At 47.4% G+C, this 16263-nt stretch overlaps 1 protein-coding gene across 1 annotated transcript; it reads left to right on the top strand.

Annotated features, from left to right (window-relative positions):
• Window positions 1-700: 700 nt before the first annotated feature.
• RAB35 (RAB35, member RAS oncogene family) lies at window positions 701-15386 on the top strand. The gene is made up of 6 exons (XM_068653822.1): window positions 701-856; window positions 4406-4456; window positions 5214-5337; window positions 11872-11996; window positions 12085-12209; window positions 12742-15386. The coding sequence occupies exons 1-6, from the start codon at window positions 805-807 to the stop codon at window positions 12868-12870; spliced, it is 606 nt and encodes a 201-aa protein (XP_068509923.1). The 5' UTR covers window positions 701-804; the 3' UTR covers window positions 12871-15386.
• The last annotated feature ends 877 nt before the right edge of the window (window positions 15387-16263 follow it).

Raw genomic sequence — 16263 nt, 5'->3', positions numbered from 1 at the left:
GACTAGCACATTGCCTTTGTTATTTTTAAGCCTTAAAAATGTGAAGAAAAATGAAATCCTGAATAAATGAGGTATGTAAGCCAAAACACTGCATTGTCAAGGAGTTTGATTGCCAACAAGAACAGATGTTTTTGGTAGGAAAGGATCCAAAGAGACAAACAGAGCTTTTCCTGTGCTGTGTCTCCACCTAGAAGGGGTCACAGCTTTATAGTGTATGTGCAGCCAGCCCCTGTGCAATGGCAGCAAGAACTGAGCCATGCACAAAACCCCTCTGGAAGTGGGAAATTCCTCTGGAAAACGGAAACCCCTCTGGAAGTGGGACACTGGTGGAAGTGGGACACCTCTGGAGAAGGGAACTCCCTGTGGAGCTGGGACACCTCTGGACGTGTAACACCCTTCAGTGCACTCTGAACCACGGCAGTGTGAGGTGATGCAGGCACAGCTGCCCCCTTCACACCCCAAAACCATCCAGCACCTCTGTGTAACCCCGACACCCACCCCACACACACCCCCGCCCCTCTCCTCCCCTCAGCGCCCAGCCACCATCATGGCGGCCGCCTGAGGGGAGCGGCGGGAGGGGGGGGCGCGGACCCCCTCCACACCCAGCACCGGGCGCGCTGTGCGCATGCTCCGTGCGCGCCTCTCCCCCCACACCCTCCCCGCCCCGGCGGCGCGGCGCATGCGCAGTGCAGCAGCGCGGCTGTCAGTTCCGGCCGCAGGTCGGGAAGTGGGCCCGGGGCCGCCGCCGCCCCCCCCTCAGCTCCGGTTCCCCCCCCCCCCGCCTCCCGCCCGCCGCCCCCGGCCATGGCCCGGGATTACGACCACCTCTTCAAGCTGCTCATCATCGGCGACAGCGGTGAGGGCTCGGCCGGGCCCGCGCCTGGGGTTGGGCCGCCCCTCGGGGCCTGGGGGGGGGGCGCGGCGGGGCCGTGAGGCGGCCCCCGGGGAGGGGCGGGGGGAGGGGAGCGGCGCCGGGACCCCCCCACCCTGAGGGGAGCGCGCTGAGGGGGCCCGGAGAGGAGGCCTGAGGGGGGGGCGCGGCCCGGCTGGGCCTTGCCGGGGGGTGTGGTGAAGGGAGGGGTGGGGAGGGAAAAAAAGGGGGAAAAGGTAAAAATGGGGGTGTGGGGGGATAGGGGTAGAGGGGGGGGACCTCGGGGGGCGGCTGGGGGCTGGGCACCCACAGATAGGGCAGGGCTGGGGGCTGGGCGCCCTGCTCCCCACAGTGCCCCTTAACCCGGCCCCAGCCTGAGGTCTCCCCTCTGCAGGTTGTCATTTTTTTTTACTTATTTCTTAAATCCCCGCCAAGCTGGTGGCCGTGCGTGTTTGTAGTCGTGGGCTGGGTGCTTGCACCTAGGCCAGCTGTGCAGAAGGGGCAGGTACACAGCCTGCAGATAAACCCGGAGTGCTCCTGCAGCAGTTTCAGAAACTTCTGGAGGGCTGGCGTGTGAACTCAGCCCGGGTCTGCAGCCCAGCCCAGGTACATAAGAAGCGGGACAGGGATGATTCCTACCCCAGTCCAGCTCTGCCTTGGTAACGCTCCAGCAGCTTACAGTTAAATTTCCATAAACTGGAGTAGATGGCATCCACCCTCATCTTTTCGTAGAGGTGTGGTCCGTGAGGCAGCAGGTCCCGGCATGCAGCGAGGCATGGCTCTCGGGTGAAAGTGGAATGCTGCTCGATCTTGGCACTTGTCACCTCCAGAAGCTTTTGCTGTATGTGAAGGTATTCTGTCCTATTCTGCTGTGTGCCAGCAAGAAGGAACAGGCTGCCTAAAAGGCAAGTCTAAAAGGAAGAGGGAGAACAGGATGCAAGCTTCAGAGCAGCTTAAAACCCTAGGCACTTTTGGGAGCCTGCAGATTATTAAAACCAAATGCTGCGTTCTGAGCAAAGCAGTAGCTCTGTTGCTTGCTGATGAGTTTCAAAACTGTTCAGGCAAGATAAACAGGATGGTGAAAACTCTTAGGGAGACTTCTCCTTGTTTTGAACAATTAAATTAATTTTTTCAGCCGAGTTGTCTTGAGCAACTCCCCACGCTGCTATCCAGTGAGAGGAGGGAAGCACTGTGAGATTTGTCTGCTTGCCTGCGCTTCTCTGTTGTTGTAATTAAATCTCACTAGTTAGCTGGGGTATTGATTTTCTTTTTTGTTTTTGTTTTTGTTTACCCCACCAGGAAGGCTTTGTCCCTGCTTCCACAAAACAGCTTGCTTGCCTTGTTTATTGATGTTTAGAGAAGCCTTGTGATAGGAAGTGGACTGATAGGGCTGGATGGTTGTTTCATCTGCTTTCCCCATATGCAAATACGTTTGAGGGCAGTAGGTTTGTGTGTTTTTAGAACAGGTCATCTTGAGAAGCTGCTGGTTATCTCCGCTGTGCCGAATGTTTAAAAATAAGACAGATGATCTGTGCCTTATATGCGCTGCTTCAGTTTCCTCGTGCTTTTTGATTTCCTTTCACCGTTTGGCAAGATGTGGGTTCAGAAACTGGAAGGGCACGGAAATTTGCTTTTAACTTTCATTTTGCCCAGTCAGTAGGCCTTCCTCGTTCTGTTTCGCTTTGCTGCCTGGAACGAGCCGCGAGCCCTGCTAGCCTTCTCCCTTCAGATCTTCAAATAACTCTGTGTAGGAAGTGGAGTATGATAAAGAGTCTGGTTTCTCTCGACTCGCACGGTGTGGGTCAGAGGCAGCTCAGTGACACCGCCGTCACCTGGAGCGTGTTCCAGGGCTCAGGGGCTCCTCCTGCTGAGCAGGCAGCTGGGTGCTGGGGGCAGGATGGTGCTGGTGCAGTGGTGGTTGGCCTGACGGGGCCGAGGTCCTGCGCAGCCCGGGCAGTTCTGCTCTGCAGGGCAGCCTGAGGCCGGCTGGCTGAGCGAGTGCTGCGGTCTGACAGGTCTGCGGGTTGCAGCATCTGCTGGCTTTCTATTGAGCTGGGGGCCACGGCTGTTTGATCCAAAAGCAGAGTACCTGCTGAAGACATTTCCTTTCTTTTTCCTTATTTTTAGCTGACTGGCATTGTGCGTGGGTTTGCCTCTTGCTAAATAAACAGCGCTCTGTCCAGTTTTGGGAGCTGCTCTGCTGCCTTTTTTGAGTTGAGGTGTGTTCATTGTATGCACGCTGTAGCTCTGTGGTTTATTTCATGGCTCTTTCTTTTCCCCTAATACTTGATGTGAAATGAGTCTGGCTTCTCTGAGTGTTTGGAGACTTGAACTCCTTGCAAGTGAGATCTGTTTTATGGATATCGTGCTGATTTTAGTGGGAGTTGGTTTACATTTTTGCTGGTAGCTGTCTTCAGATGCAGACAGCCAAGAACTATTGGAGGTCTGTGTAGCCTTTTACTTGTACCTTTAAACATTCTTCTGTTAAGAAGAATTTGTAAGTTATACATCATCAAAATAAAGAGCTTAAATAACTTCTACCTGCAAAGATTTAGTAGATAATCACCCTGGTGAGCTTGAATTTCCTCTTCGTGCTGTAGCAGGTTGGTTTTTTTTTTTTTTTTGGAGGGGGAGGAGGTGGAGAGGAGAGGAAGGGACAGCAACAACAGAGATGTGATATAGAGATAACAACTTTGAGGCATTCTGATCCCCCAGTTCCCTCAGTTGGGTGTGTAGGAACGAGCTTCCCATGATTTGTGTTCCAAGACCTATGAGAAGTGCTTCCACGCAAGAGGGTGTGTTCTGGATGCAAACAATTGATTAAGGAAAGCATGGACGCAGTGCTCCTCGAAGCACTTAAACGAATACATTTGTTTCATGGAACCTTCTGGCAGAAGGTACAGCTTCAGCAAGGTGTGTGCCCCTCCTGTTGGGTGTAGAGCAAGCCGATTTTGGATGCTCTAGAACAAACAGCTCCTCTGTTTGGTTTAGGTTTCGGTTAAACTGTGGCCACGATAACGTTTGTAAAACCAAACCCTAGTCTGATTGTCTAAGTAGTCCAAATTCCACTGCAGCTCAGCACAGTGCAGATGGATGGGAGGTGGGCAGTGGTGCAAGCTGATGTGTGAGTGGAATTCAACGGGAAGGCTGAGGGCAGTGCTCTGAGCACATCAGCGGGACGTACCCAGCTTTGTGTGTAGTCCTTACTGCCCTGAGACCTCTTAGAATGAGTCGCAGGCTGCAGAAATGAGCTGGAGTTTGCTGAGGGCTGGAAAAGGATGGGACAAAAAAAAAAAGACAATCCTGTGTTGCTCCAGGAAGCATACCAAGTCCCGGAGTGACCGCAGTGTGCCGCTGGGCTCTTGATGAAATCTTCAGGAAGAGCACTGAGGTGACTGCTCAGGGTGGTGGTACCGAGTCAGCAGCTGAGAAAGGTTCTGGTTAGAGTTAAAGCATGCAGCGAGTGGCCAAGGTACTGCTGTGTTTCCTGATATCCACGATGACTGTACTCAAAGATGTCTTTATTTGTCATAGGTGTGGGCAAGAGCAGTTTGCTGTTGCGTTTTGCAGATAATACCTTCTCAGGTGAGTATTTTGTTTACTTCTCTAAGTGAAATGGTCAAGGTCTGCTCCACTGCTCCTGGTTGGTAAGGAGTCGTTGCACAGCACTTACAAACTGGTGGCAGTACTAGGAAGGTGTTTCTGACTCGGTACAAGCCCCTCTAAGCCATCCCCTTGGATCTTCACTTACAACTGAGAATACCACAGCATTTAAAGACTGACGCGGTTCCAGAAATAGCTTAGGTTCTTTAGCTTGTGCTGTGTTCCGTGCAGACTCCCCACTAGCCCTTTGGGATTTAGGCTGATTGAATATTGTAGCTAAATCACTTACATTTGTGACATAACTAATTTATTGGGAGGAAACTCACAGAACAGACTGTATTCAAAACAGGTGATTGCATTAACATTTCAGGCAAAGCTTTGTCACAAAGCTTTCACATGTGGAATACTTCTGTAGTTACCATCCAGGTCTTAAGATACTTGAGTGCTTATCCTTGACCACAAGTGCAGTAGGAGAATAATTTTATTTTTCAGCAGTGTCTTAACTTTTAAGGATGGTGTGGGAGATGGGGCTTAATGGCTAGAAAAAAAAATCTGTTTGCTGCAGGTAAAACATGCAGATCAGCATAACCCCAGAGGGCATTTTAAAAGATGAGCAGATGGGGGAAGTTGTCCCCCTGTCCAGCCTGAGAGCTACTGCCCAATGGGGCTCAGAAGTGTGTTTTGAGCCATGCAAAGTAAAGAAGCCTTAGCTCCTCACTTATCCACACTTTCCTTTCAGGCAGCTACATTACCACAATCGGAGTGGATTTTAAAATCCGGACAGTGGAGATCAATGGAGAGAAAGTGAAGCTACAGATCTGGGACACAGCTGGACAGGAGCGCTTCCGGACCATCACATCAACGTGAGGATAACTGGGCTTTGTGACGTATAGCTTTGTGAATGGATCTTGTAATTTAGATACTTTAATGGTGCAGTTAATTAGGTAACGATAGCTGTGCTGTCTGCGTAGTGGATCTTCTCTCAGCTGACTGAGAACAGGCAGGGGTGGTGTTACTGCCTTTAAGTTTGAAGCAGGGACTTCAGATTTCCTCAGTCTTCAGTGCATTTCCATGCTGGCTTTGTCTTATTCCTCTGCTGCTAGTTTCCAAACTGTAATTATTTCACTCTTTTGCGTATACTAGAAAACTTTTCTCGAGAACCTGCCCAGGAAGATCATCATCTGATCGGATGTACGGCAGGAGCGCAGGCACAAACCCTTTGTGTCGTATAGCTAACGAGTAGCTCTGAGGTCTAAGAATAGGCTAACCGCTGGTTAGTTTTCTTTTAGGACAGAGGTATTTAAAGGCCATCTTTGTCTTGAATTCTGGTGAAGCAGACACCCACACGAAGTTAACCTTTTCCTTGGTCCGAGTTCAGTTGCGTGCTCATTGTCCTTTTGAACAGCGTGTGCGCAGCTTTTCCTGTTCCTGAAGAAACCACACCCAGAGCTACTGCAATGGGAACTAAGAATAAAGTCTGCTTGTAAACCAAGTGCAGTAAATGCTGGAGTGCTCAACGTGGCACTGGGGGAGTAAGGAGAAATATACTTAGAATGCAGAGCTTTAATACACAAAGGAAATAAAAGAATAATAATAAAAATGAATCATTGTAAGGCCCAGGTGTTTCACTAGGTCTTTCGTGGCTGACTTCTCTTCTGGCTCCAGTTTGAGGGGGGGTGATTTTCAGCTGACGTATTGATTTCATGTCTGAGCAGTTTAAATAGCGGGACCGGTTGTGTCCGCGTCGTGCCTGAACATCTAGAAACAGCAAAACCGAACCTGTGCCCCGCCCCTTTCCTCTGCCCTTCTAGACGGATGTTACTGGATGGCTTCCATTGTTTCCCGAGTGTTTGGCTTGAAAAAGCTCCGCTGCCTCTCGTAGGGTTCCTGTGCGTGACATCACTTCTCGTCGGAGCGCGGCAGGAAGCGAGGGGGAGGCAGCAGCGCGGCGCGCGCTGCGTATCAGCTGTGCGGCCCGGCCAGGCCGGGTGCCCCAATTAGTGCTGAGTCAGCAGCGGCCCTTCCTGTTTGCAGATTCCCTGACACAACTCGGAGCTGCGTTAATGAGTGTTGGTTCGTGGGGCTGAGGGGCTGATGCCAGCTAGTTTAAAAAGCCCTGGTATCCGCCGCTGAATGGGGAACACCGGGAAAAGAGGCTTCCTTTTGTGAGTGGGAATAGCTGCAGGTCAGACTTTGCGTGGTGTTTTATGGATTTTTTTTCTTCAATTACAGCAGCAAATGGAGAAGCTGAAATGATTGGAGGCGTTTGTGCCATGACCTGTTTGAACTCAGTTGTTCCTCTCTTTTGCATGGCTTTTTACCAGAGCAAGTACAACTTGTGCTCTTGGGGAAGCGAAGGCCCCAGTTTTCCTGCCTTAATACCGGGAAGGCAGCTACAGAATCTTGCATGGCCAGGAAAAAAGAGTTGAATTTTGTGCAGCTTTGAGCAAAGTGCCAGTGCCCGAGTGCGTTTGCCCTGTTGAGGAAAACACTTTGTGAATTCTGATGGCGTTGGGGGGCTTCCCTTGGTGGTAGGTGGGCTGGCTGTGCCTGCCCGGCGTTCCCGGCTGCTTTTCCAAAGGCAGCCTTGACCTGGACATACCACCTGTGAAAACAATAGGTAACAAGGTTCTTGTTTCAGAAAGGGTTTTTGTCTCCTTTTGTTTGGCAAAGTAATGCAGTAGCTGGTTTGCTTGTACCAGAGGAGCCTCAAACTGAGGTATGGAGTTGGTGTTTGTGAAAGGGCTGCGCTGACTGCGTCATGGGTGGAGTGGAGTGTGGGTGCACGGTCAGCGGGGTGGTGTGCAGTGTTTGTTACAGTGACCATTTAGATTGAGGTTAAGAACATAAGAAGGTGTTACCTCAGTGGTATTTCAGGGCAGGAAGTCCCTTCTCAGTTAAAGGCAGAGTTGAGATTCACATTGAGCCAAGCCTGGCAAGCAAGCCTGAAATTGGAGCCCACCTGGTAATAATGAAATAGGTTGGAAGTGCTGCGGTGTAAACCTGGGGTTGCAAAATGGCTGAGGTGGAAGGAAGTTAGCAGTAAAACATTGGGAAACATTAAAAAGTTATACTGTTTTGATTGTACTCGACCGCAGGTACAGAACTGAAGAACAAAATAAAACATAAGGAGAAGAAATCAGTTTGATCAGGAGCATTGTACAGGAACTCAGGAATGTCAAACCAGATTAGATTTGTGGACTGAGGAGCATAAAAGCAGCTGTTTTTATTGTCTACTAGATGTGGAAATACTGGGATAACTGGTACCTAGTGGGAGGAGAGGCTAAGTTGTAATAATTTGGTTGGCATGGAACGTCATCCAAACTGCAGTTTGATTTCAATTCACCGAAGAGGTAGCATGCCAGAATTCAGCCGTGTTAACAGAAATACTTGAGCTGTATGAACAGACAGTTCCTGTACTTGATTTGCTGGTGTATACAAGGACTCTTCTCTTCTGATTCAGGGCTGTGCGTTTAGGGTTTAAGGTTTAGGTAACAGTTGTCAGATGTTAGTTCAGGATGAACAGTAAAAGCAGAGGAACTTCCTTTCATGCAGTTATATGGAATGGCATGCTCAAGAGAGGGATAAGCATTCGGAGAGGATGGAATTGCTCTGTGTTGTAAACCAGATATGATGGTCAAAAGACTAGTCAAACAGACCTCTGGTTATACAACAGATGCATTTTTTCAGGTGCCTTGGAAGCACAAGTATGAAAATAGATTATTAGAATTCTTTGGAATCAGTTAGAATTCTAGAGGAATGAAAAACAAGGCAACGTGCTACAAACAAGTGAACTATTAATAAAGATGCTAGATTAAACCAGTGGCCTATCTTTCAAGTCAGTGAGTTACCTTTTTTTTCTCTTGGAGAAAAGAATTTATGTTCCATACTGAACCAATGCCATCAGTAGGACCCATCTTCTAAATCCTGCTTAGCTGCCTTCAGACTTGGTGATCTTCTAATCTTGGGAAGCATTTATTAGGGGAATTCAGAGAACTTTCTCACTGGTATCTTGTAGGAAATGCAACAGTGGAAGGCAAAATGTTCCCTTCTGCTCATAAAAGTAGCCTTCAGAGACCGTAGGATGTGGGTGGCTGAAAGCCGTGTTTGGTTAGCCAGTTCTGAAGACTTTCCGTTTTAATACTGCAGTATTAGTAGCTAACATTTTCATGGCAGTTTTTAATATTTCTATAGGTAAAATGAGCCACTTGGCTACTTCTGTACTAATTTCAACTTTACTGCTATCATTCTGAAGCCTTTCCCACACCAAAGCTAAAGTCTAGGTAACTTTTCCAGCCATATAGAGGATTATTGCCTTCTACCAAGCATCCAAAGATATACGCATGTGGAAATAGCTTAGATCTGGTTGTCTTTGATCTCAGTGGGATACTTGGGCACTCCAAAGATGAGTAACTCTTCTATAACTTCTTGTTTGCTATGTTGTTTTAACATGTTTATCAGGGGGAGCAGTAGCAGGTCCTGACTGTGGAGGTTTGTAGGGCAGATGGCAGACCTCCCTGACAGAGGACAGCCAGCATCAGTCGTTCAGTCCTTGAATGGGAGGGCGAGTTTGAGAACTTCAGTCCTCTTCTGCTCTGATTCCTACGGCATCCATCTTCCATGAGATGTGGATGGGAAGGAGCTAGAGCTTCTTCTCTAGTGTCAAAGCCTCAGCTACCTCTTGGTTGCCAAAAGCATAAAACTTACACCTACCTCTCCCTGAATGCCACAAGCCCCATCTGTTCTCTGCTCGCCAAAGCCTACATTCCTATAAAAGCAACTGCACGGTATCAATCTGAAATCTGAAGTGCGGAATAGGATAAACTAGATTTTGGTCTTTCAGTACTGTCCTGCACTTCAGGTTGCAGAACCTTTGCTGTACTTGTTAAGGCTAAAATGTTATCTAGGACATAAGTCTGTCCCTAACAAATGTGAGAAAACAGCAGGGCTAGCTTTTTTGTTTAAAGTGTGTGTTAGGAGGCTAAAGAGCTAGAGAACAAAAGGTAGCCAGTCTTATCTCGCAGGCTGCTAAAAGGTAATGTCAGCCAATGGAGAAAATGACATTTTAGTGGAGATGAGGGGTTGGCAACCTTTCTAGAACAGTGTGCCAGACAATTTTCCCTTCCAAAAATAGAAGCAGTGTGTGCTGGTAGGAGCTCAGCAGGAGTCAGGGGTTGCTGTCTTGCACAAAGGAAGATATTTCTGATGCGGTGGTTGGCAATATTGCTGCTGTGTGGCAGGAGCTCCCAGCTCCCGCAGAGCTTTGAATGCCGTAGTGGTGTGCGCTGCGTGGTCCAGCCCACAGTCCTCATCTCCAGGAGCAAATGGCAGCATGTCAGGAGTGGGACCTGTATGTGCAGGGCGCGTTATCCCACTCCCCGACATCATATGTTGTTGCTTAAAAGAAAACCGGGATGCGTGGGCAAGGTAGGAGCTGCAGGATGCTCCGGTGGGTCCGCTGCTGATGGGGATGGTTTTATGGGGAGCACGGCAGAGCGAAGCGGCTCTGCGTTGGTGTAACTGAACCACGGCTTGTCTCCAAAGGCCAAATCTTCTCGTTGCAAATCTAAAGCTCAGTGTTAGGGAGTGATAGGTCAGCCTAGTTGCTGAATTAAAGGACTAATAAGAGATATGAGAGTCATAAACCAGTATTCATCAAAATCTGTGCAGTACGTGCTGCTGTCAGGAGAAGATTTTGCAATGTATGGATTCAGGTTGTGGAATATTTTTTCCTCTAAAAGGTTTAAGTTTTAAAATAAAATTGAGCTTGTAACGAAGTAAAGCACAAATGCAGTGCTGCAGCAACATTTGAAGTGTTAAAGGAGCTGATTGAGGAAGGATTAGAATATTTGATAGTGCCGGGTCTCTTACCAAGAATAAATAATTCTCTCCTGAGTTAGTTCTTGCCAAGGCAAATGGATGTACAAACACAAATTACTGGTAAAGCATAGCATGGAAGAAGTACTTGGCTGTCTTCTGAAAGCACCCAGGTGAGCAAGTGAAGTGGGCTCTCCTGCTGCTGTAGGGCGTGTGTCACATCACTGAGAAGCATTGATCTGCAGTGACGCTCACTACAAAGCCATTGTGTGGCTGCCTTCTGTTAAAGGAGGGATGGTGAGGCCAAAGGCGAGGAAGAGACAGCGACTTACTCAACTGCATCAATAGCAGAAGTGAGATGAAACTGAGGTCTTCTAAGAAGTAGCGCATCTGGTTAGATTAAATGGTTTTGAATTTCAAACTCGTGTTCGCTGAGTTGGAATAAACTGAGAATCAGGGTGGTCACAGCACATGTCTGAAGGGCAGCAGAGGGGAGCTGCAGTGTGTGAGATCTGGCTCCAGGAATGTTGTCACAATTTAATGGAAATTCCTCAGGTTTGGTATGCTGAATTCTTGCATTTGTTTTAATAACAGATCTTAATCATAAAAATATAGAGATCTTAATATTGATCATAAGAAAGAGGAGGTAGTGAATGGGAAAAAAATAAAGCTACTCAAAGTACAAAACCTGGCTGCTGGTAAAGGCCTCACAGTCATCTGTTTCTGTTAAATTTTTGGGGGGGGCAAAGCTGCCTAATTTGCAGTAGAGAAGAAAACTGGTAGCCCTGTGAGTGTGGCTGAAAACTGAAGAGGTGGAGCTTGCTTTATTTATGTAGCATTCTTGTGGTGCACATACTGCCTGCCTGCAGTAGCTTCATGCAAGTGATGTTGAAATTTGAATTCAGCTTTTTTCTTGAGTATCAGATTTGTTTATCTCTTAAAGGTGCTGATTGTCCAAGACTAATGGGAATAAACTGAAGCAAAGCTTATTTTTAATGGCTAAAGGTAGCAGAACGCACTGAGTGTGCATATGGAGTAGATCTGTTGAGTAGGAAGGTGTGATCAGAGCACAGTCGTTCAACAGGACAGAAATTTTTGTGAGCTCCAGAGAACTGTGACTGAGGGTTGAGTATATTTGAAGATCTGCTGTGAAATTTTAGTCTGTAAGTAAACTTCCATAGATAAGGGAATTGCTGCAAAGACTCTGTGGCTTGTGCAGTGGTAGGTCCACAACACGGCAGTGCTGGGGCCACCACCACTTCTTGCTCATGTTGCTGGAAGATGTTACTCATCTTTGAGGGTTTTGGCAGCCTAAACAAGGAAGACAGCAACAGTCTTTGGACTTGGAAACCTGCTTGCATGAGCAAAGTGAGCAGGGAACTCTGTAGGTTTAGAGGAACAGCTTGTGACCTAAATGCTATAGAAGAATTAAACGACTCCCATTGGAAAGAAAATGGGGGCACCTGATTGCCTGAACTTGGGGATCGCTATGAGTCTTGTGGAAGCTGAGTGCAAGAGAAAGAGCTGAGAAAGTGAGGCATAACTTGAGTTAACATTTGTTGTCTTGTCCTGCTCCGTAGGTATTACAGAGGAACGCATGGGGTCATTGTTGTCTATGATGTAACCAGTGCAGAATCTTTTGTGAATGTAAAACGGTGGTTGCATGAAATTAATCAAAATTGTGATGATGTCTGCCGGATACTAGGTAAGTTACTGATCAGAGCTTTAGAGCATCTTATTTAATGGGATGACCTACTGAAGTACTGTACTGACTTTTTTCTTCCCTTTTCTAGTGGGGAATAAAAACGATGACCCAGAACGAAAAGTGGTAGAAACAGAAGATGCCTATAAATTCGCTGGGCAGATGGAGATCCAATTGTTTGAGACCAGCGCCAAAGAAAATGTTAATGTGGAAGAGGTAATATAATGTGCGGAACAGAGTATGTGTAGAACTATGTGGAGATAATGGTTTGAGGAAAAAATAAGAATGACATTATCCTTGCTGAGGAAGAAGGATACTTCATTGCAGATTGCACGTGAGAAGGTAAAATGACAAGAAGAGGCTTCCAACCACCTTTGGTTGTGGTGAAGCAAGATGAAGGAGGCCTCATTGCATTTCACTCGCTTTTCAGGGCTAACACATCAGGCATGTTCTCAGGAAAGACTCCTCACTGGGGGGTATGCTTGTAGGAGGTAGAACTGCTCAGTCTTCACTACAGGCCTCAGCTGCCAAACTGACCTGTTTGGGAAAGGGGATTGAGGCATCACTGATTTAGCTTGGAAGTGAGTCTGGAGGAGTCCAGATTTGAACTTGGCCCGTAGTGGGTTGGGGAAGGTCTCTGAACCGTTACTGAAATGTTGAGAAGAGTGGATGCTGTTCTTTTAAAGCAGCTCCCTAATGGCTGGCTGTAGTTCATTGGGTGGTCTGACCTCGCTTGTTTCTCTTGCAGATGTTTAATTGCATTACAGAGCTAGTTCTGCGAGCGAAGAAAGAAAACTTAGCAAAGCAGCAACAGCAGCAACAGAATGATGTGGTGAAGCTAACGAAGAACAGTAAAAGGAAGAAGCGGTGCTGCTAATGCCCTTTCCCTGCTGCAGAGACTCTGCTCTGACAGATCAGCCCCTCCAGCTAGACTCGGGCAATTCCACTGGGGCAGGCTTTGGGAGGACTTTCTCAGTTTTGTGCCGTTATTTAAAGATTATTTTCTCTCCATGTTTTCTATCAAGAGGCGCTGGCACCTTACCACTTCAGTGCCAAGAAGGTATCGGATGGAATCTTGCCCCCCTCTCCTCCCCTGCTCATTCCAGTGCGCCTTGTAGACAAGAAAGGACGTTGCCTACCAAGTGGACTAATTAACCCAAGAGTTTGTATATAATGTATATTGCTTTAACCAGCCTCGCCTCCCTGTTGTCGCTTTGGCTTATGCCTTCTTAATGTCAACCAATCATGGACTGCAGAGTTCACCTTTTTAAAGAAGTAGTACAAAGTTCTTAATTCGAGTCAGCCCCAGGCTGGCAGGAACTGCTTCCTGGGGCCTCCGGCTTCCTTTCTGTTGGGCTCCAGGCTGGCAACTGGTGCCCCTGGGGCCTGTGGCTTCACTTTGAGTTCCAGGCTTTTACTGGGGCTCAGGCTTTGTTTTTCTAGGTACCAGGATCGCAGGCGTTGCTGCTGGAGCCTGGGGTTTCACTTCACCAGCCCCTGGGCTGGCAGCTGGTGCTGCTGCTGGGGCCTTGAATTTCAGTTTGCCATGGTCCAGGTTTGTGGCTGCGTCCTTGGGTTTCACCTTCTTGTGCTGCAGCCCGGCCGTACCTGTGCTCTCCTTCAGTTTGTATCAAGATACTGAAAAACAAACCAACCTGCAGAAGTGGGATTTACTTGGATAAAACATTTTTTTTTAAGGCAAAATTAAACTCCTTTGACCTCTGCTTTTGGTTCTGCCACGGTCCTAAGTGAGGGTCCATTTCTTTTGAGAACAAAAACCTTGTGATTCTGCCAAAAAAAACCACAATACCCCTTCTCCTCATTGCCCTGTCAACAAATGAGATCTGAACTTGAATGTGAATTTTGGTGGCAAAGCTATTTTTGAGTGAGAAAAGGTATGACAATAAATCCAGCTGTTGTAGATTGGTGTCTGAATATGGAAGCTGCTGCAGGATCATTCCCAGGATTCTTCTAGTAGAAAGGAGGACTGCTGTTTAATGTGAGGAAATGGAAAGCTTGCTTGCTTGGGTTATGTGGTGGTGGAGGGTCACCCCTGGAAACAAACTGGTCTTGCTGTGCTCAGTAATGTTTTCCTGGCCCTTGCTGGCTTCTCTGGGAAAGCGAGGGCTCAGTTCATCGGCCTGGGTAGGTATAGTTAAAGGTGGAGAGAGTATGTGTGTGTAACGAAGATATCAAATGTCTGGGCTGAATGTACGTGCTCAGCACCTGAATAATTGCTGAAATAATAATTAAACGGAATCTTTAAAATGACTAAAAGGCATGGAGGATATGACTTCCTTTAAGACCTTAAAGATGGACGTACTCAATTTGTCAGTGTGAGGCCCTTTGGAATTGTTGGCCTTGGTTTGGTAGGATGTGATTCACCAATGCCCATGAGCTCTGAATCAGCCCTCCTCTCTCCCTTCCCTCCCTGTCCCCCAGGAGAGGCTAAAATTTAGTCACTTATTTTGCCTACATTCTTTTTTTAGCTTTTACGGGTTGTGGTAAGAGTCCTAATCATACAATCACATCACAATCAATCACTTTAAGGACCTTTTTTTAAAAAAAAAATAATGAAAATGATGAATGTGTAACACGTTTTTAATCAGTTCAGGTGCTGGGAGTACATTTCCAGCTGCCTTCACCCATCTGTTTCCTTCACATATCTTTCATTGGTAGCCCAAGAATAAGGTTGAGCTGGGATGCTAGTGTGAGCTCTGATATTTGTAAGACTCGAGCGGCTATGGAAAGTGGCAGCTTAAGTTGCACCAGGTGTCCATTCTGTCTGCTTTCTGGTGTTGGATGTGGTGTGTGCACAGGGAAGGAGCTCTGTCAGTCCTCAAAGCCTTCCTGTTGAAACGGAGCTGTCCTGTGGCAGTTGCCACTTCCAGGTTTAAGGGCCCTACTGCATTCCTTCGGGACCCTTGTGGTAGCGAGTCTGCAGGTCTAGGAGGGAGCAACTTCGTACAGGCAGAAAAGGTAAAGAAAATGTCTGAATTTACTGGAATTGATGCAATAAAATGAGGAAATGGTGCACCCAAGCCTGGAGTGTTCTCTTATGTGGAAAGATTGGTCCTCTTTGAGTCCAGGTCTTTGTGGCCACAATTTGAACTCTGCCAAGCCAGGTGTCCAGCTTCCTGGCTTGAAGTGGGATTTTTTTTTTTCTAGTGCTGGCTATAGAGGAGCAGTTATATCTGCTCTTGCCACCGACTATTCAGTTGGAAGGGGTGGGGACTGCATCTCTAGTGGTGTGCTGATGTGAAGTTTCCTAAATGTCGAGCAATGGAATGTCTAACTGGTTTGCTAGGATTATTTCTGTAATGGAAGTTTCTAATTATGCTTTTTAAATAATTTTAAAAAACTAAAAATAAAGGTTACAAGCTGCCAAATCTTCTTCAAGGCTCTGTTTCCTCTGCAGTCCAGCATCTGGAGGTGGAGGGTGGCAAGCCAGGGATGAGCCCTTCTGCTGTATGTGGAGGGTTTTTCTTCCTGGCAGGGGGTATTGGCAAAACAAAAATTCACGCTTTCCTGGTTGTTTGGTTGCTATTGTAGTTTTAAATGTGAATCAAAGTGTAGGTTGGAACTGGTAACCTATTTCTGTGTGAGAGGTGCTAAATGATTTTGCTAGAATCTTTGTTCTATAGAAAGTGTTGAGAGAGCTTGAAAGCATCTCATCCAAGGCAGCCGGGGTCAGACCCTGTGTGTACAAAGCACCTGGAGTCTCTCCTTGCTTTCACAGGCATTTCTGAACGTTTGTGTTTCTGTACAGGAGCTACGCAGCTATCACCATGTGCTTGCTGCCAGTTTATCGCTCCTTGTGCTTGGCACACAAGCAGGTTACTGAAGGCAGGTCCTCGCTTCTCAAGAAGCGTGATGAAAATTTGCTGTGCAAAGATGCCTCTTCTGCCTGCGCTGTCCTGCTGCAACTGTGCAGACGGGAAACCTCAGGGCACAGGTGGTCCGAATCCCAACTGGGTCAAGTTGGGCATGTTTCATTGTTGCCTGTGTTTTGTCTGAATGCCTGAAGTTTGAATATCCCTCCACCTAAAGGCCAGTAAAGGATACAAGTGGCTGGATGGTGGTGAAGACTTGAAGGCTTGCCTTTCTATTTTCCTGTGCAGCAGGAGATGTGAGTGCTTCAAATGGTCTTTCTCCTGGACCGTTCTTTTCTGAATGTGTGCACATGCTTTGTGTGGGTGAATTTCTTGGGGTGATGAGGTACTAAAGATGCTGCTAGGTGTTAAAGATGTTCAAAGGTGTTCAAGAAGTG

Source organism: Anas acuta, chromosome 17 (genome assembly GCF_963932015.1).
Source record: "Anas acuta chromosome 17, bAnaAcu1.1, whole genome shotgun sequence".
In the NCBI taxonomy this organism is placed as follows: domain Eukaryota; kingdom Metazoa; phylum Chordata; class Aves; order Anseriformes; family Anatidae; genus Anas; species Anas acuta.
The sequence above is the reverse complement of the archived record's forward strand: the minus strand, read 5'-3'. Positions and strand labels throughout refer to the sequence as shown.